This window comes from Taudactylus pleione, unplaced genomic scaffold (genome assembly GCF_031769625.1).
Source record: "Taudactylus pleione unplaced genomic scaffold, aTauple2 ptg000012l, whole genome shotgun sequence".
NCBI lineage: Eukaryota > Metazoa > Chordata > Amphibia > Anura > Myobatrachidae > Taudactylus > Taudactylus pleione.
Window position 1 is genome coordinate 7,086,198 of NW_028284415.1, and position 21,424 is coordinate 7,107,621.

Below are 21,424 nucleotides of genomic sequence, written 5' to 3' on the forward strand. Positions count from 1 at the left end.
TCCATATCGGGTAAAAAATCCTACCGTGTATGGGCACCATTACACATGCCCCCTCTCGCCTTTTTATTCCTTCTCAATCATGCATTGAGGTTTGCATTGTTAATAGTTATATCGATTTATGGCAATTAAGATAATTTTACTTTTCCACAACTGTTCCCTCCGCCACTGTCAACTAGTAAATATGCAGGGTCTTATTTTCAGGATTCTGAATATATTCCTTCCTACTGGTATCTTAGACCCATGTCCATTTAAGGAGGTACCTGATAGCAGCCCTGATAGACTCTTCATCTCTATCTGGAGGCTCATTCACTTCCTTTGTTGATGCTGCCAGGTCTCGTGGTCCTCTTGTGCTTTAGTTGATGCCAGGAATTGTTAGAATGGTTTAGTTTAGTACGTAAATAAGCGAGCAGGCACCAGAAGACACACTGATGATTTGAAGGGTTTGTAGATTATGTAGTTATGAAAATAGATGTTGGCAGAGTCATGGGAGAACGCTGTTTTCAGATACAGTGACGAGCACTATAAGCCAGGCTGATGACGGTACAGGGGTGGATGGAGATAATGCTGGTAGGGTTTTTTTTTTTTAGCTTAGTCAGTTATTACCACAAAGGGTGGGGAACAGCTCAGCTCAAGCCACATGTCTAGGACTTTCTAGTGCCCCGTATGGGGATCATATTGCATTCTGTCTCGACAGTGACCTGATGGCCAGTGTGTGGGTGGTGGTGGGGTTGCCTGCATTAAACTGACCTGGTTCTGTATAACAAGTGAATTAAAGTCCAAGTGATGCAAGTAAGACACATACAGTCTTTTAGGGGAGAATTGTAGGAAATGCAACAAAGTACAGTTACCTGAACTCAGGTAAATAGCCTAAATTGAACACTGTATGTTTGAACAGTGTTTTGCCCACGTTTTACTCTGTATAGGTAGCTTATCAACTGCGGTTGATACAAGTTATGTAATTTGTTGAGATCTATGGTAAACATGCATACTGTAAGAAACACTTTCTATAATGGAGAAGTCATCACCCTGAAACATACTACCTGGTCCCCCATAGAAAGCACTCACTCCACCAAACCGTGCTTTGCTCCATCCTTCATATTTTCACCCTAAACATTTGAAACCTTTGTCCCTGGAAATGATATTGTCATCAGACCTTGTATTTATATTTGGTTCTTCGGACAGCTAGCTGACTTGTATAAAAAGCTTGAAATTGTGAAACACCAGACATTTATTACAAAATTATATTTAAAATTAAATGATAGCCTTAAAATATATTTATTACATTGATTACAAATGTAAGCCCCATCTGTTTACAGGAACGGTTATTCTTTTGCATACAATTGTACTTTGTTGGGGTGGGTGTTGCCAAGAGTAAGCCATTCTGTGTTTAGTTTTTTTCTTGGGGATCTTAGCCAGAGTTTATTCTATCAGTAAATTGATTTGATATGGTATACCTGTGGCATAAGATCAAGTGATGTGTCATGTGACTCAGACTGCATGTGTATCTGGGCCTGGGAGTGTGCCGGAGGCTCAGTGTGATGGTCATGAGGCCTTGTGTCTTGTGATGGGATTATGCCACTGTCAAGTCCTACTCAGTCCACAAGTTTTTTTTTTTTTTTTTTTTTTTTTTTTTATTTGAATTAATGAGACAGTCTGCATGCAACATGATTGTTATAACCTTGGGCTGTGATTGTATTAAAATAATCACATTGTTGGAAAATTGCGGAGAGGTAATGTGAGAGGGAACGCAGCACAGTGTGAAGGTGCATGAAAGGAATTGAACAAGTTGTTGCCGTGGTTGTTGCCGTGCACATCACTCGGAATTACGGTAGCTCAACAGCTGCAATATTGTTGGCTACGAGGTGCTTGCAAAATGTATATGTCACATTCGATAGTGTTCTTGAAGTAGGAAGCAATATCTTGTGAGGTGGGTTGGATTTTGGAGCTGGGGGATAGAGTGTTTGAGAAGTTATTTAAATGTAGAAAAAGGTGTTTGGAAACCTTAGAAGAGATGCTATTATTAGTACGCAGCCAAATATGAAATTAGGCCCTCATTCAGAGCCGGACGCTCTGAGCAGAGCGCACGCTCTGAATGAGGGCCGTCCTCCATAATTATGGAGCGTCCTCCTGGACGCTCGTATAGCTGTGGGTCACCACCCACAGCCTATATGAGCGTGCAGGTTGATGGCCGCGATGGTCTTGACCATCGCCACTGCGAGCCGGAGCCTGCGGTTGAGTTTCTCAACCGCAAGGCCCGGAGTGATTTTGGCTCTATCAGAACGCCCCCGTCTAGGAGGCATGCCCCCGGCACGCCCACCAAAGGGGGCGTGCTGTCAATCAACATCGACAGCACGCCCCCTTTGATCAGACACAACGAGAGAAGGAAAGTCCTTCGCTCGTCGCATCTGGCGCATGCGCACGACGGAGCTCCCTCCGTCGTGCGCATGCGCAGTGCACACCATCGACCCAGTTGCGAGCGGACAGCCGCTTGCGAGTGGGTCTGAATCAGGCCCTTAGTTTTATCTCTGACCTCTTGGGCTAAGGGGCAGGATTGCAGCATGGAAGACCGCTCTGCATCGGCACCTCCAGCCAGGGTGCACGTGACGTTGTAATGTCACACAGAAGATGCCAGGGGATCACGAGGAGCTGGAAGATGGCTGCATTTGATGCTTTCTGTGCAGCCGGGTCCTCTCTAGGCACTTTGCAAGGTAGAAAGAGGTGGTTGTTTGCCACTACAGAATGCCATCAGGATACTGACCATTCTGCCCCCACATCTTTGCGCATTGGGCAGTGTTATAGGTCACACACACCACTCGTTATGGCTCAGACAGAATGTGAACACCATGAGGCGGTGCTCATACAAAGTTTGTTGTGTTGGCTGGCATCCACATACTAATTCTCTTTTATGGGGGGAATTCAATAGTTTTTTTGGGTGATGATAAGTAATGGGTGCCCAACAGGGCAATTCAAATGTTTTTGGGTGTCCATTAATTATCACACTTGTCACGCCCAAAAGGTCGTGTTTAGCTGTGTGAACTGGCTAAACAGGTCTATAAAGTCTGTGGTTAGGGCACCCAAACCACGGAGGTTTCGCAGATTTCTATTCGCCACATCAGGAGGCCGTGAGCTGAAATGTTGGCACTGGGCGCTCTCGCGCCCGACCAGAGCAGCAATTAAGTTTGTTTTGTCGGGCGCCCACTAGTAACTGACGTTGGGGAAAACAATTGAATCACCCCATAATGTTCTTTCTTGGAATTTTTGCCCAGAGTGCTGATCACTGAAGAGGGCACATTTTATGTTTATGAGGAAATATGCAGGCTAAAGGCACAGCAGTGGTGCAATCAGGGGGGTACTTGGTGGCGCGTGGTCTCTGCTGCAGTCATATGTCCAGAGATCCTGCTTATGGAATATCTCATGGGCTCTCTCTAAGTCCCCTGTGTGGTGTGCCTGAACTGGTGTCTGGAGGAAGTGGTTAACGGTGCCCGTTATGAGGGGAGCATCTAGATCTGCGCTGACTATCCAATCAGCCTGGCTTTGCGAAAAGGGTAGGGCAAATTTTGCCATTTACAAAATGTTATAGACGCAGCGCACTACTAAAACAGGCTAGCGTGAACACTACTATTATTTGTGAGTATCACCACAGATTATTTTAAATTGTCAGTGTAAATTGGAGAGATTGGTTTCAGCAGATAGGGGAAGATTTATCTACCTGTGGTTATGAGAACAGAGAATAGAATAGGCAAGCTCTTTCTATAGCTGCCACTAAAGTACATTTGTTTTTGTTGGGTGTATTTCCATACAGAAGTGTCCTCCTACAAAAACGCCATGCGGGACTCCTAGCGTGAGTGAGTTGCCAGGTTCCGTGCGCCTCTGCTTGTGCCGAGCATCTTTTTTGCTCGAAAAAGGCGTCTTGGTCGCAACAGATGAGACAAACCGCTTCACAAGACTGCACTGATTAATTTGATATGCAACACTTCTATATCTGTGTGCGACTGACTCTGTAGACCAGTGGTTCCCAAACTTTTTCGAATCACGGCACCCTAGAGTATCAGCATTATTTCCACAGCACCCCTGGACCAAAAGTTTCTTATTGAGAAATTCAGCAAAAATTAAATGAAGTAAATTGTGCTTACATGTCACCCTTAGGGTCAGTTATGTGGTGGTTGACAGGGCTGCGCTTGTTTTTGTCCACATATTTGTTGATGGGCAAAACCAGTGTTAATTGTTGCCAATCACACTGACTAAAAATAATTTTCTTTGGTACTGGACCATCAGCCCAAGGCACCCCTGCAACTGCCCTGTGGCACCCCAGAGTGCCATGGCACACCGTTTGGGAACCACTGCTGTATACAAAGCACAACGGAAAGTGACATGGAAAATAACATGGCCGCTGCACCCTAGCACTCGATCACACACCGATATACAAGTGTTGCATATCAAATTAATCAGTGCAGTCTCGTGAAACCAGTTTCTCACATTTGATTGCAACCAAAAGACATTTTCAGTCGAAAGGGACGCTTGCCACAAGCCAAGTCACGCGGTACCTGGCACACCGAGAAGGGCTGTTTGGAGCGACTACAGCAATAGTATATGAGGACACCTCTGTATGCACTCTTTCCTTGTAATTTTTTTTTTTTCTGTTACAAATTTATTTGGAACTAAATTGGCTTGTCGTCAACCTCCTCAGTTATGTTTTTAAAATACTAAACAAGTAGAACTTCACAATCAATTACATCCTTATAACATCAATAACACACTCCTCTTTACAAAAACTTTTATTTCTAGTTTTGTGTTTGAATCTTTCTAAACTTTTTGTTTAATTACTTTATTTTCTTTGTTTTTAGAAATTTATTGAATTTGAAGATTTGCAAGAACAAGACAAGAAAGACTTGCAGGTGCATGTGGAAAATTTGGAATCTCAAACCAGACAGCTTGAGCTTAAAGCGAAAAATTATGCAGATCAAAGTAAGGCTGTAGTTTGTGCTCAAAAAATGCTTTATGATTACATTTATTTTTGTAGCATTTTTTTTCATATTTGATTTTTCCTTATTTGAGAAGTTCAAAATTTTGAAACCATTTGTAACTAAATACAGACAAATTAGGTAAGCATTGTTTCCTATGTACTTTTGTAAGTGTTATACTGCGACTCCACTGTGGGCAAAACATTGACAGAACGGCCAATATGCGAATTATATCCCCAAAAACAATTGCTGCTGGGATGGAGCTGCTTCTTTGCATGTTGTTAGCTGAAAGGATAATCCACCCAAAATTAAAAATTCCTTCTTGGTTACAAATATTTTTCAACATGAATTCGGAGTATTACTTTTGTGTTCCTCGTTCCCAACTTATTTAGCAGGTTCCCAAACATCTAGCTCAGTCCGGAGGCCATATTGTCAATGCCAGCAAGAGTTAGCAATTCTTCCCTTGGCCATGGTAGATTGGGAACCCAGCGAATCACAGATAAGTAATATTTTGCATTCTTCTTCGGGGTCCATGAGATCCACAGATATTACGTTGGGGTATGTGGATGTATCCAGGCACCAAACAGTTAAAACAAGCTCTCAGCTCCAGGATGCCCTGGGTCCTCCCCACATATACCACGCCCCTGGCTACAGGCAGTCAGTGCAGTGCCTTCTCGCACCAAACAGAACTGACAGTGGGACTGCTGGAGCAGTCCCAGAGACAAGTTGTTTTGTTTTTTTCTTTCTTCCGTTAGAGCAGGCGGCGTGTGCTGTGTATCGGCTGAGCGTCTGATGGGAGACGCGCGCGTCGCCTGCTCCATCTACTGGCCCCGTGACACTGGTGTAAAGCCAGTGATTTCGGTAGGGGCACAAGACCCTGGACTGCAACCTGGATGCATGGGGATGCAGGCAAGTGTGGCTGCGGCGGCCGCTGATGCCGGAGCCACCTGGCGGTCCAGCCTCCAGCGATGGAGACTGGCCGGGGGACTGCTGTAGTGAGGAGCCGGGGTAGTCTGCCTCCCACACTAGACCACCGACTCTTGATGTTTCCTGACCGCCCCGGGTGTGTGCTAATGGCGGCGGCCATGTCAGTGAGCCTGGTGGATCCACACCGCATAGGGGAGGTTCGCTCTCCACGGCGGCCCCTACCCCAACAGTCACTCCGGCCCTTCTAGGTTCCCACGTCTGCGTTGCTCCTCCCAGCCTCCCGCTATACGAGTCAGCCAGATACCACTCCCAGGTGCTTTCGCTGGCTGTACACTGAGGAGGTTGGGTCCCTGTATGCCTCTCCCACGGTGACTGGTCATACAGAGCTCTATATGCTACTAGGCCTCAGGCTGTTTGGAGTGGATTAGGAGCTTAGAATGCATATGCTCTTATAAGGGATATGGATGGGGGGAGATTTATATATATATATATATATATATATATATATATATATATATAATTATAATTATGCATTGCATGTGACTTTTGAAAGCTGCTGGGTGTGTGTGTGGTACTGTCTTTTATATTTACATAGTGATCAGTCTGTTAACCTATCACTACTATTTCTCCCTATAACCCTCTGCTACAGGTGTGTGGGGTAGTTGGGGTGGAAAAATTGTCACGTGTACTCAGTTCTGTTGCATAAAAGATTGTTATGTCTAAAGAGTCTGAAAGACAAGTGGCGGAGGCCCCTGTGCTGGTGTTTTGTATGGCCTGTAAAGCGGGGTTATTCCCACAGGATTTCATACAAAATGGTTTGTGTGATCACTGATTTAGGGAGTCACCACAGCAGTCAAACTTACCAGCCTCTGGACAGGAACCTCCTTGGGCTTCTTTTTCCTAGATCATGGCGCAGGTTGCAGAAGTATTGGCAGCTCCAACGGCCCCAGTGATGAGCAATCCTCAGCCACTGTGTCCCCTATCTTTCCATCCTGGATGGATATGTATGTGCACTCGGGTTAGTGTGGCTCCATCTTCATCAGTTTTTCAGCAGCCGCTGTAAGCAGCTAGATCAATGCAGCCAAAGACCAGAAGGCGTTCGGCCTCACTTGTAGGCCAGGCCACGGACTCCGATACGTCGTCTGATGACGGTGAGGAGGCGCATGTTTCCTCTCAGGACTCTTTCGGGGGAGGAAGGGGATCATTTTCCAGTAGCAGATGTCCCTTTTTTAATTAGGGCATTCAAAGTTGTGTTAAGCATAGATGAGGAAGAACCACTGCAAAGAAAGGCACCTGTGTTTAAGAGCCAGAGAGTGGTGAAGGTGGAGTTTCCCAAATCAGAACACATGTCGGAGCTTTTGGGGGAAGCGTGGAAAGTTCCAGATAAAAGTTCCATCTTACTAGAAAGGTTGTGGATTTATACCCTTTTCCTTCGGAACAGTGTACTAAATGGGAAGTTCCGCCGTCTGTGGACGAGCATGTGGCGCATCTGGTGAGGAGTGCCACATTGCCCATACAGTCTACATCTTTTCTTAAATATTCCACGGATAGGAGGCTGGAAGCCTGTCTTAAGGCAGTCTTCTCACTCTCAGGTGCGGCCACTCGCCCAGCCATGGCTACGGCTTGGGTTGCCAAAGCCATCGAAGAATGGATGAAGACTTTGGCGGATTCCCTGCCAGAAATGTCTAAAGAGCAGCTGGAGATTGTCTCCTATGTCAAGGAGGCTTCATCCTATTTAGGAGAGGCAGCTTTGAATCCCAGGATATTATCCTCTAGAGCATCGGCTGTCTCTGTTGTGGCGCGCAGAACCCTGTGGTTAAGGGATTGGAATGCGGATTCAGAGTCTAAGAAGGCCTTAGAATCCCTTCCATCTGCGGGAGGCATTCTCTTTGGCACAGAGCTGGACAAAATTGTGGCAGCCTCTAAAACGGCTGGTCTACCCTCAGCATCTGTTTCCAGACCAAAAGGGTCGTCCTTTCGGACCTTTCGGCCGCAGGGGAAAGTTAGAGGGCAATCCTCAGCTAGAGCCAGCTCTAGCAGAAAACCCACTATCTAAAAAACCCTGGCAGAATAAACGTCCTTCTTCCAGGTCCCAGAATAAGCTGGTGGCCTGATGGGGCGGGCTCCCCTGGGAGATGCCAGGGTAGGAGGCTGACTTCTTCAGTTTTCAGACACCTGGCATCTCACGACAACAGATGCCTAGGTTCGGGAAGTGGTCTCCCAAGGATACGCACTGACATTCTGGAGAAGTCTCCCCCGGAGGTTCTTTGGCATAACCCAGCCAGTGGGTTCAGAGCCTTGGCCCACCAGCAGGCTATACAGTCCCTGCTAATGGCAGGCGTGATCATCCGGGTTCCAAGGAATCGCTTACGGAAGGCGAATTATTCCAACCTATTCCTGATTCAGAAACTGAATGGGTCCTACCGGCTTATTTTAAACTTAAAGGGACTCAAGACGTTTATTCGGGTGCCCAGTTTTCGTATGGAGACACTGCGATCAATTGTGTTGGCAATGGAACCGGTGGACTTCATGGTATCCCTGGATATCCAGGATGCTTATCTGCATATACTAATTGCGCCATGCCACCAGCAGTTTCTGCGGTTTGCTGTGGGGCAGGATCACTTCCAGTTCCAAGCACTGCCGTTTGGTTTATCCACAGCCCCTCGGGTGTTTACCAAGGTGATGGCAGTAATGTTACCATGTCTCAGGCGCCAGGGCGTCAGAATTCTGCCATACCTGGACGATCTCCTGTTATTAAGGCAGTCTCCACAGGAGTTTAATAATAATAAAAATATTATAATTTTTATAATTATTTATATGGCGCCACAAGTGTTCCGCAGCGCCTTACATAGTACATAAACAAATAAGTAACCAGTGACATACAATACAAAGCAGGACACGGCATGTATAATAAACATTGCTATATTAGCAACCATTACAGTAGGGAGAAGCACAAGAGTTGCAGTATCATCTCGGGTTGACAGTTTCCTGTCTACACAGGCACGGTTGGATCATAAATTGGAAGAAGTCGTCACTTCTGCCAGTGCAACAGATGGTACATTTGGGGGCACGCCTGGACTCCTTGGCACAGAGAATATATCTGCCAGAGGACAAGATTGCGGCCCTGCAGTTGCAGATACACAAATTGCTTCACAACAGGCGGGTGTCTGTACAGTCAGCAATGCGGGTGCTGGGGTCCATGGTGTCCACCTTCAGCATGGTGAAATATGCCCAATTTCACTCCCGACCATTGCAGCAGTTGATCCTCTCACTCTGGTACGGGCAGTACCGATCAATAAGATCTCAGATGATCCATCTCTCACCAGAGGTGCGGTTGTCCCTGTCGTGGTGGTTTGCGGACAGGCCATCTCAACCAGGGTCGCCCATTTTGGATTCCGGATTGGGCACTCCTCACGACCGATGCCAGTCTTCACAGCTGGGGGGCGGTGACAGGTCAGCACACTTTTCAAGGAAGATGGACAAGGGCAGAGAGTCTACTGTCCATAAATATCCTAGAACTGAGAGCGGTATTCAGACCATTGCTGCAGGCTCAGGGAATACTGCAGGGCAGACCTGTACAAGTACAATCCGACAATGTCACTACGGTGGCTTATCTCAATCATCAGGGTGGCACTCTGAGTCAGGTGGGCCATGGCAAAGGTATCAAAGATTCTTGTCTGGGCAGAGCGTCACCTTCCAGCAATATCAGCCATGTTTATACCAGGGGTCCTAAATTGGGAAGCGGTCTTCCTGAGTCGGCAAATATAAATGCCAGAGAGTGGGCTCTTCATCCACAGGTATTCCAGAGCAAGGTGGACAAATGGGGTCTTCCAGAAATAGACCTCATGGCCTCAAGGCACAACCACAAGCTGCCCAGGTAAGGGTCCAGGACCAGGGATCCGTTGGCTGATTTCGTAGACGCGCTGACAGTAAGTTGGAATTTCAGTCTAGCGTATCTTTTTCTGGCTCTTCTTCCCAGGGTCATCAGGAAGGTCAAGCAGAAAAGCAGTATGGTGATATTGATGGCTCCTGCCTGGCCCAGACGTTATTGGTTTTCCCATCTACAGTGTCTCTCCATAGACACTCCGTGGCCTCCTCCTATAAGGAAGGACCTGTTAGTACAGGGTCCCTGCTTGTACCCGAATCTTCCTCGTCTGTCTTTGACGGCATGGCTCTTGAGGCCTCCGTCCTAAAGACAAAGGGGTTTTCTGATTCTGTAAAACAGACAATGTTGAGGGCACGAAAACCTTCCTCTGCCCGCATTTATTATAGGGTTTGGCACTCATTCTTTCAGTGGTGTGAACTGAGAAGATATGACCCTAAGGTGTTTAGGGTCTCTCGAGTGCTTTCCTTTCTTCAGACGGGTTTAGAGCGAGGTATCCGTCTGGCCTCCCTGAGAGTTTAGGTTTCTACACTTTTAGTCTGATTTCAGCGCAGGATTGCCCCGCTGCCATTTTTTCAGGGTTTTCTAAGGATGCGTACTAAAGCGTGATACCTTCCTAAAGTAGTATCACGTTTTCATATAAATTAAGAAATTGTCCCAGCTTTTCAGACTTCAGGTCTCTCTGTAGGTGAGGCTTCTCTGGATGTTTGTGCGCTGCGTATTTATGTGGATCGCACCAACAGCGTGAGGAAGTCCGATTGTCTCTTTGTGCTGTATGGCTGTCATAAGCGCGGCTGGCCAGCCAATAAACAGACTCTCGCAAGATAGCTTCGTATGGCAATTTCGCAGGCATACACTCAGGCCGGTTGCGTGGTGCCAGATTCAGTTATGGAACATTCTACATGGTCAGTGGGACCTTCGTGGGCAGCCCGCTGGGGTGCCTCTGCGAACAATTGTGCAAGGCGGCCACATGGTCTTCTGTCCACACCTTTGTCAAGTTCTATGCATTTGACACCTTCGCCTCTCAGGATGCATACTTCGGACGTAGGATTTCTACTGAAACACAGGAGCGTCCCCGCCCTTAGGTTACTGCTTTGGGACATCCCCAACGTAATAGCTGTGGACCCCATGGACCCCGAAGAAGAAAATAAGAGTTATGGTAGAACATACCTTCGTTAACTCTTTCTTCGAGATCCATGGGGTCCACAGGACACCCACCCTAACGCACCTGGTGTTATTGGGTAATTCTTTGTATCTCTGAGTTTTTCCCTCCTCTGTGAGAGATTAGTCTAGAGAACAAGGGTTCTTCCTTCTTTATCCTTTTGCCTTCTCCTGGTTGGGCTTTTATAACAAACTGACTGCCTGTAGCCAGAGGCTGAGAGCTTGTTTTAACTGTTTGGTGCCTGGATACATCCACATACATCCATGGACCTTGAAGAAAAAGAGTTAATGAAGGTATGTTATACCATAACTCTTATTTTTATGTTGAACTTGTTCTTGTAGCCTTTCTAATTATTTTACAGAGGCTACCTCTGCAGTGCTTTTATTTTACAGACTGGAAACTAACCTACCATGATGCGCTCTAGTTAGTCAGAATAAACCTGTATTTGGGGTTTTGTCACATTGACTTAAAGGGCTGCAATAGATGAACGGTATTCTTAAGCTGGGTACACAATATACACACAATATACGATGTGTACCCAGTGACAAAATTATACATCATGTACATTGTACACACTACACCAGGGGTGTCAAGCTTGCAGTCCTCCAGATGCTGTGGGACTACATATCCCAGCAAAACTGTGGCAGTGCATGCTGGGATGTGTAGTTCCACTGCAACTGGAGGGCCACATGTTTGACACCCCTGCACTACACGATCCGGTGTATGACTGTGCAGTGTATCTTTCCACGCTGCCTGTAGCAGCATGGCGTCATTCATTGCAGTGTCCCATCTGCTGTGCATAACATCGCAATCGACAGATGGGACATACCCAGGATATATTTGCTACGGAACAATATTGTACGATGGATCGCATTGTGTGTACCCAGCTTTAGACATTTGTTGTGCTGAATAGAAGTAATTTACTTGGGGATTATCAATCGGCTACATTTTCTAGGTCTTGTTCAAGTTACATGTTTCTGTTCCTTGTGCATTTACTAATAGAACAGGGCTTGACAAATTTTTCTAAAACCTAAGAGCCAGGATGAAAGTGTATGAGCCAGACCCCCCCCCCCCTTCCCCCGGGGCAGCATTACTGAGCGCCTACGCCCCAGGCAACCAACCCCCATGGCCACACCACTAACTGGGTACCCCAGGTAAACCACCCTCCCACAGCCACATTATTGAGCAGCTAACCCGCCTCTCCAGGCAACCAACCCCCAGAAAGACCACCCCTCCGCAGCCAAAAAACCCAGGGCAAGCAAAGCCACCGACGGCAGTGGCCGAACTAGAGAGTGGTGGGCCCAGATGCAAGAATATGCTTTGGGCACCCCTATGCAATGCCCCCAGTAGTGGTCCCCTAATGCAATGCCCGCAGTAGTAGCCCCCCCCTCTGCAGTGCTGCCAGTAGTAGCCCCCCCCTCTGCAGTGCTGCCAGTAGTAGCCCCCCCCTCTGCAGTGCCCCCAGTAGTAGCCCCCCCCTCTGCAGTGCCCCCAGTAGTAGTCCCCCCTCTGCAGTGCTGCCAGTAGTAGTCCCCACCCCCCTGCAGTGCCCCAGTAGTAGTCCCCCCTATGCAGTGCCCCAGTAGTAGTCCCCACTATGCATTGCCCTTAGTAGAGCCCCCCTATACAGTGCCCTAGTAAACCCCCCCCTTATACAGTGCCCCAGTAGCAGCCACACACCCCTATGCAGTGCCCCCAGTTGTGGTCCCCATATATAGTGCCCCTTTAATCAGTGCCCCCAGGAGAGGTCCCCCCTATGCATTGCCCCCAGTAGTCCCCACTATGCATTGCCCCTAGTAGCGGCCCCACCCTGTACAGTGCCCCAGTAGTGGCCCCCCCAATACAGTGTCCCCAGTAGCGGCTACCCTCACAGTAGCGGCCACCCAAACTATGCAGTGCCCCCACAGTGTCCCCAGTAGCGGCCACCCCACCTATGCAGTGCCCCCTTAAAAGAAAAAAGAAAAGAAAACGCAACTTACCTGATCCACGCTCCTGCCGACGACCGCTGCTGTCCGCTCCTCCTGGCCGCTCTGCGTTATGGGGGAGACGTCCTGACGTCTCTCCCAACCTGCTGCGGGGTGAGCCGGAAGGCGGATCTCATGCCGGCTCACTCAGTGGACGACGCAGCAGCCAATGAGAGTCTGACAAACTCTCATCGGCTGCTATAATAAACATACAGCCGCCGCTGGCACCTGTGAATTTGTTGCTCTGTAGTGTGGACCACGCTCGCGGTCTGCACTACAGGGCCTGGGGGTTGCTGAAAATCTGGTCGCCAGGCAACCAAATCTGGTCGCCATGGCGACCTGGCTGCCATGTTTTGTCGAGCCCTATAATAGAAGGCAAGTGAATGTTGAACAGCTATCCAAAATATGATTGTGTTCTTACTGGTGACTTTTTATGAGCAGTTTAATATATATATACTCTGAGTCGTGTATTCATGGGTGGTAGAAAGGCCTGCTGCTCGTCATAGTGTGAAAGTAACTTGACCTGTATGTAAATTAGAGTTCTTCGCTATATATGGTAAATTATATGTTCTTGGTCCATGGAGGGGGCTCTGTAAATGTACGAAAAGACTGACCTTTTCTCTCCTAATTACTCATTCCTTTTTTATCCATCTGGGGGATGCCATTACTTCTGGGTTATGTATAGTGAGGTGTGGAGTCTGACACTAACTAAGACTGGCTCCCACCCCCTATATAACCCCTCCCCTTCCACTAGAACCTCAGTCTTGTTTTTAATGTCTTGGAGTAAGGCACTAGCTAGGTCCTAGCTTTTAGTTAGGTTTAATTTCTTTATTTTTCTGTTTGGTCTGGGTGCTTAGTTCCTGGCGACAAACACTAGCAGAGTGGGAGTTAGATAGAATAGAGGTTTGTGTGAACCCTGTCCCTGGGTCTCTCTCGATACCAGACACACATCTGAGGGGGCCGCTGGCAAAAAGGTATGCTTGATACATTTTATATGTGAACCATCTTGTTGCTGCATTTTCTGTTTCCCGACAAGCCGCTTTTAAGCAGAGCAGCTGGGCATGTTATTACTTACGTGGCTGTAGCTGTCGGTGCATGTGCCTCCACCTCCCTGTGCTTTGCAGCACCCACCGCATTCAACCATCACTAGAAGACCCGACTGTTCCTCGCAAGGGACGGCTGGCTGAGATTATAGAGTGTAACATGCTGACGGCTTTTGTGGGAGAGGGAGGCTTGTTGAACGCCCAGGGCATCATCATAAGAGCTCTGTGGTATTCTCTGGATGGAAATGCGCGCAGCCAGGTAGACGCCTAGGATGATGTCAGGCGTCTCGAATGAAGCAGGACGCCGACTGCGTGCCCGGCCACACCCTCTCCAGGTATTTGAGTGACAGCAGGCTCACAGGACTTCAGAGCCACGTCCAAAACATTATTTGGCTGGTGTTGAGAGCTGCTGGAGTTCTGCTTGGCTGAGACTCACTGCAAATTAAAGGGGGATGGCTGTCTATTATCAGATAAGCAGTTAAACTGGGATTATTACTTTTGGCTATTAACCTGGTGATATATGTTGGTCTTATAACATTGTTATTTATATACAGTCAGGTGCATAAATATTGGGACATTGACAGAATTTTCATATTTTGGCCTCTATTCACCACCACAATGGTTTTGAAATGAAACAAATAAGATGTGCTTTAACTGCAGAATTTCAGATTTAATTTGAGGGCAATTACATCCAAATCAGGTGAACAGTGTAGGAATTACAATGGTTTCTATATGTGCCTCCCACTTTTTAAGGGGCCAAAAGTAATGGGACTATCAACTCAAAAGCTATTTCATGGACAGGTGTGGGCTATTCCCTCGTTATTTCATTATCAATTAAGCAGGTAAAAAGTCTGGAGTTGATTCTAGGTGTGACATTTGCATTTGGAATCAGCTGCTGTCGACTCTCAATATGAGATCCAAAGAGCTGTCACTATCAGTGAAGCAAGCCATCATTAGGCTGAAAAATCAAAACAAACCCATCAGGGAGATAGCAAAAACATTAGGTGTGGCCAAATCAACTGTTTGGAACATTTTTAAAAAGAGAGAACGCACCGGAGAGCTCAGCAACACCAAAAGACTTGGAAGACCACAGAAAACAACTGTGGAGGATGACAGAAGAATTATTTCCCTGGTGAAGAAAAACCCCTTCACAACAGTTGGCCAAATCAAGAACACTCTCCAGGAGGTAGGTGTATATGTGTCAAAGTCAACAACAAGAGAAGACTTCACAAGAGTGAATATAGAGGGTTCACCACAAGATGTAAACCATTGGTGAGCCTCAAAAACAGGAAGACCAGATTAGAGTTTGCCAAACAACATCTAAAAAAGCCATTACAGTTCTGGAACAACATCCTATGGACAGATGAGACAAAGATCAACTTGTACCAGAGTGATGGGGAGAGAAGAGTATGGAGAAGGAAAGGAACTGCTCATGAACCAAAACATACCACCTCATCAGTGAAGCATGGTGGTGGTAGTGTCATGGCGTGGGCATGTATGGCTGCCAATGGAACTGGTTCCCTTGTATTTATTGATGATGTGACTGCTGACAAAAGCAGCAGAATGAATTCTGAAGTGTTTCGGGCAATATTATATGCCCATATTCAGTCAAATGCTTCAGAACTCATTGGACGGCACTTCACAGTGCAGATGGACAATGACCCGAAGCATACTGCAAAAGCAACCAAAGAGTTTTTTAGGGCTAAAAAGTGGAATGTTATGCAATGGCCAAGTCAATCCCCTGACCTGAATCCGATTGAGCATGCATTTCACTTGATGAAGACAAAATTGAAGGGAAAATGCCCCAAGAACAAGCAGGAACTGAAGACATTTGCAGTAGAGGCCTGGCAGAGCATCACCAGGGATGAAACCCAGCATCTGGTGATGTCTATGTGTTCCAGACTTCAGGCTGTAATTGCCTATAAAGGGTTTGCAACAAAGTATTAAAAAGTGAAAGTTAGATTTAGGATTGTTTAGTTTGTCCCATTACTTTTGGCCCCTTAAAAAGTGGGAGGCACATATAGAAACCATTGTAATTCCTACACCGTTCACCAGATTTTTATGTAATTACCCTCAAATTAAATCTGAAAGTCTGCAGTTACAGCACATCTTGTTTGTTTTATTTCAAAGCCATTGTGGTGGTGAATAGAGGCCAAAATATGAAAATTCTGTCAATGTCCCAATATTTATGCACCTGACTGTATAAGCACCTTTAGTGCACTGTTTTTCAGGAATCTAGGCAGTGACATACATGGGTTGTACTGAAGGTTCATTGTTTGCCTTTGGGTTTTTTTTGGAAGTGAATGTGGACTTCAATGAGTCTGGTTTGAGAGTCCTAATAGCCTCTTCACTTTTGCTGTCATTTCAGAAGCCATGGTGGTTGTTCTAAAAAAATGTAAAAAAAAGAAACCCTTTTTATTTTTTATTTTTTTTTTTTCAATTCAAACAGTGCTACACTTTTTTACAGGGAAATTTAGGTAGCTATCTGTATTGGTTAGACTTGTCTTTCTCCCTTAGATTGCGAAGCCAGACAAGGGTTCCAAAAAAACGGGGATCCGTCACTTTTTATATATGTACAAAATGTGATAAAAAAAAATGCCAAAAGGTACGGACCCAGGGTCGCTTTGTGCTGGTTGTTCACAGGGAGATTCATTACCGGGATGTTCGGCTGAACAGTCGGTGATGCCTGATTGGGCCAGATCTATGGCTAAGGCCAGAGGTGAAATCCATCACTCTCAGGTAAATTATATGTTACCCTGTGCTCAAGCTCCTACTTTGGGCCGTATTCAATTAGAGGTGAAAAGTCAGAAAAGTTTTGCCCATCCGACTTTTCGTCTCCTTCGCCTGTTTCATAGGCAAATACTTTCCGTGTGCGTCCCCGCTATTCGCCTTATTAAATTCCTAAACAGGCGAAAACGTAAAGCGGCAAATGCGGAACAAGCGGAAAGTACTGTCAGAATTGGGGAAATCAGTCTGTACCCCAAAAAAAGATGCACTAACATAAGGAAACAATGTAGATGTGTACAAATAGTCCTAATAAAAATGTTTGAGGTACTTAAGTTGTTTAAATTGCTTCTTATTAGTGTCTTTGCAAAAGTGGTGAAGAATGACACAAAGCAGTATTTTTTAGTGAAAATAAGTAGTCCAGTCAAATTTGGGGTACTTGCAAATGGGTGCTAGCATATTTTTATGTCTCTACAGTGAACTTTTAAAAAAACGTCAATGCACCTGCGGTACCTTCACCTCCTATTCATAGGAGATACTTTTCCGCCTATTACAATGCATTGACTTTCCGCTTAGGCGAAATCGTCCTGGAATTGAATATGGAGATACTTTAAAAACAGGCATAATGCCAGAATCCGCAGAAACTTTACTCCAAACTGCACTTTTCGCTTCTAATTGAATCCGGCCCTTTGTCTGATCCTTCGGTAGAGCCCAGTTGGGCCCAGGATATGGGATGATGTCTCGCTCAGATGGCAACGTCCCTAAATAAAATGGTAATGTCCGCAGGGGCCACAACCGCTAAGAGACATTCAGGCCATTCCTCAGTGAATTTTCCTGGAGAAGTCTTCAGCTACCTCTTCCCAGGAAGAAGGGGAATTGGATTATGGCTGGGAAGACACCTCATACTGGGAGGGTGATTCCCATTCTGATTCACTAGTTACTATGTTGATAGATGCGGTCAGGGAGACTTTGCATCTACAGGAAACTGCTATTCCAGTGGAAACTGTATGACATACCACCGGATGTGAGCCCGGCGGATGTAATACCGACGCCGGAAGACAGAGGAGTGAAGATCTCGATAAGGTAAGTAACTATACTTACCTTGTAAGTATACAAGGGGGTGGTGCGTAACTTTGTCTCCCCGAACCCCTAAACCTAACCAAACCCCCCCAAAGGGCCGTCTGCTCCCGACGCCTGGCTTACCTTCGTTTGGTATATCGGGCATCAGGATTTCGGCGGGTGGATAGTGATAGGCGTCGAGATTTCGACACGTATCATTAGTCTCATGCTGGGATTTGACAGTTGGGACGCCGCCGGTTTCCTGACCATACCATTCCAGTAACTAGTTGTTACTTTTTTTAAACGTAAGAAGAAACCTGTATCTGTTTTCCCAGAATTTTTACATTTTGAGGAAGTATTAAAAGAAACCTTGTTAAATTCTTTCGGAATGTGAAATTTGGAATTTGGAATCCGGTTTTAAGTATCTTTATCCTTTTTCGGAAGAGGATACCAAGCTTTGGGAAATTCCACCCATGGCGGATGCTCCTATTGCTAGATTGGTCAGAAATGCTGTTATTCCCACAACACAGTCTGTAACTCCTAAAGATCCTATGGATAGAAAGAATGAGGCTGTATTTAAATCTATATTCAATTTATCAGGAGTCTCGCTGCGCCCAGGTGATGAAGGCCATCAATTCCTGGATGAACCAGATGATTGCTGGGTTTCAATCAGGGGATTTGTCTGAAGCTAGTTCTTTAACTGATCAGATTTTGGAAGCTCTGACCTATATAGGTGATTCTTTAATAGATACTATTTATGTACAGTCTCATATTTCCATCAGATATTCTCTATGGCTTAAAACAAGGAAGGCAGACATAGAGTCCAAGCATGCTTTAGACCACAGGTTCTCAAACACTGTCTGCAGGACCCCAAACAGTGCATGTTTTCTAGGTCTGCTCACAAAATCACAAGTAAAATAATTAGCTCCACCTGTGGATCTTTTAAAATGTGGCAGTGAGTAATGATTGCACCTGCTAGGTGACCTGAAAAAAATGTGAACTGTGTGGGGTCCTGAGGACTGGGTTTGAGAACCACTGCTTGAGAGGCATTGCCTTTTTGAAGGAGGTTTTCTGTTTGGTCCAGAATTAACTAACTAAAATTATTTCTCTGGTCACGGGAAGAAAGTTTTTACCTTCCCGTAACAATACCAAAACCAAAATCCCCTAGGATTTGTTCCTTTCGAACTCAAGGCAGGGGAAGCTTTCAGGCCTTCCGGGTTATACCTACTGGCCCCTGAAGAAGTGCCTTCAGGGGACGTGCTGTCCCCACCATCCGTCGCTCTGCTACTAAGTCAGCATGTCAATCCACATGACTGTCACGGACTGGGAGCCGTCGTCTGGTGGGAGACCACTTAATCAAATTCCAGAAAACCTGGATTCAAACCAACCTGGATTTTTGGATGTCAACTAGTAACCCCGGGTTGCATTTTAGATTTGGAGGGTCCTGGTCCAGAAAGATTCTTTTCCACTCCTCTCCCTGTGAAAGGTTACAGAAAGGCTGCTCTCATACAGGCAATTTCTGCGCTTTCTAATTCCAGAGTAATTATACCTGCTCCGGTGCTACAGCAAAGCCAGAAGTAATGGCATCCCCCAGATGGATGAAAAAGGAAATATACGATTTTTACTCACTGTAAAATCTCTTCCTTGGAGTCAATCAGGGGGATGCCGGAATCCCTCCCTTGTTTGGTTTCATACTAGTGACCTGTTGGTTTCTGGTTTCTTAGTTCTTCCCATGAGTCTTTCTCTGGCTTTGTTAAACATAGACTGAGGTTCTAGTGGAAGTGGAGCTATATAGGGGGTGGGAGCCAGTCTTAGTTAGTGCCCGACTCCACACCTCACTATGCATAACCCAGAAGTAATGTCATCTCCCAGATGCACTCCAAGGAAGAGATTTTACGGTGAATATAAATCGTATTTTTATCAGTGTCAGATTGTTAAAAATATTAAGACTTTTATTAAACTCATTAAATAAGAGGATGCAGAAAACACTAATGGCAGTTACTCTCTTCATGACAAAAGCACATGGAATATAAATGTCTTTGTGCTGTAGGTACTGCTCCTCTTCATTTCATTTTTGCACCATACATTTGGCCACAGTAATGAACATTGGCTCAGATACTTTATATTGCTCCATTGTTATTTTTAAGTAACTCGGTTACTTTAGCTGGCCACACACATAGCGATATTTTACCCGATCTGGCCGATTCCGACACATTGGAACGACAGATCGTGTAAAATATGGCCAAATCCTGAGTAAATCGTGAGTCCCCACTCACTATCACGATGCGATGTGCGTCCCCGCTGGTCGCACATCGCATCTTCAGATCTGCCGTGCAGTAGGGCAGATCTGACAATCTAGGAGGCGATGCACTGTAATGCTGGCCATACACCTGCAGGATTTTGGGCCGATTGCCCGATTTACGACAGGTCATAAGATGGATCTTGTGAAAATCGTGCATTTTTTTTTTTAGCAAGATACGATCCAATGTGCGCTCCCGCAGCTCCTGTAATCGGATCTTATGATCTGATGTGCAGCACATCTTGTCCATAGCATCGTGTGCAGATCGTGCCATTTATTTTGTTCATGCGATCCATCGTGCAGAAATTCAAGTCATTTCAATGACTGTTTCCCTTATGAGCCTGTGAGACAGGATCGATCTTACAACAGATCCTGTGCTAAGAAAAACAACAAGCATGCTGCCGGGACTGCCAGGGAGCTCCGGGGAGTCGGAGGGAAATCGTATGATGAATCGGAGCTTACGCTGGTCGTGTAGGTGTATGGCCAGCTTAAAAGTCTGGATGCAGGAGAGATCGTATGAAGATTGCACATCAAATCGTTTGCAGAGCTGCCAGGGAGAGTTTCAAGGGAAATCGTACACAAATCATACACCGGCTGATCGTGTGCAGATCGCTATGTGTGTGGCCAGCATTAGTTTCCTTTTATTTTTTTGGTGTTTATACCATAGATTCATTGTTATTTATCATTAACGTAAGAATGTTTTATAATACTTTGGTAATGTTTATTTGTATAACCTCTTCTTAATCAATGAGCCTTGAGCAACCCCTGTAAACTTTTGAATATCTTGGTTTGTTTTTATGTCTGGATTTTTGTGGCCGGTTTCTACATTATCCTTGATGGAAATCTACTGAATTGACAAATTTTAGAAGTATGAAATGTCATCCTCTGGCTGCCTACTGTGATGTGGGTGAAAAAGAATGGGGCATAGTTTTAGTATCCTCTCAGCCTTCTCTCAACAGGTTTTTGTAACTAAAGTGGTCTATCTGCTTGTGCTCCATGTCCTGTTTTTATTTTAATGTGGTGTTTCAGAGTCACCAGTAGTGTATGCATAGTTTTGTATCATTATTCTTAGAATAGGCCATTCCATTCATTGCTTAATAATGGCCATGGGAAGAATAATGTAAGCCATTTAGTGCAATGATGGAATAATCGGCATATAGGCCCTCATTCAGACCCACTCGCGAGCGGCTGTCCGCTCGCAAGTGGGTCAATGGTCCCCACTGCGCATGCGCACGACGGAGGGAGCTCCGTCGTGCGCATGCGCGAGACCCGACGAGCGAAGGACTTTCCTTCGCTCGGAGTGTCTCATCAAAGGGGGCGTGCTGTCGATGGTGACTGACAGCACGCCCCCTTTGGTGGGCGTGCCGGGGGCGTGCCTGCCAGACGTAAGCGTTCCCAAGGG

General features: G+C 46.0%; 1 protein-coding gene across 1 annotated transcript in view; it reads left to right on the forward strand.

Moving 5' to 3' along the window:
- Positions 1–21,424, forward strand: part of SPAG9 (sperm associated antigen 9) — a 92,203-nt gene that overhangs the window by 14,182 nt on the left and 56,597 nt on the right. The window contains exon 2 of the mRNA XM_088468591.1: positions 4,845–4,965. Coding sequence (XP_088324717.1) covers positions 4,845–4,965 — 121 coding nt within the window. The remainder of the gene's footprint in view (positions 1–4,844; positions 4,966–21,424) is intronic.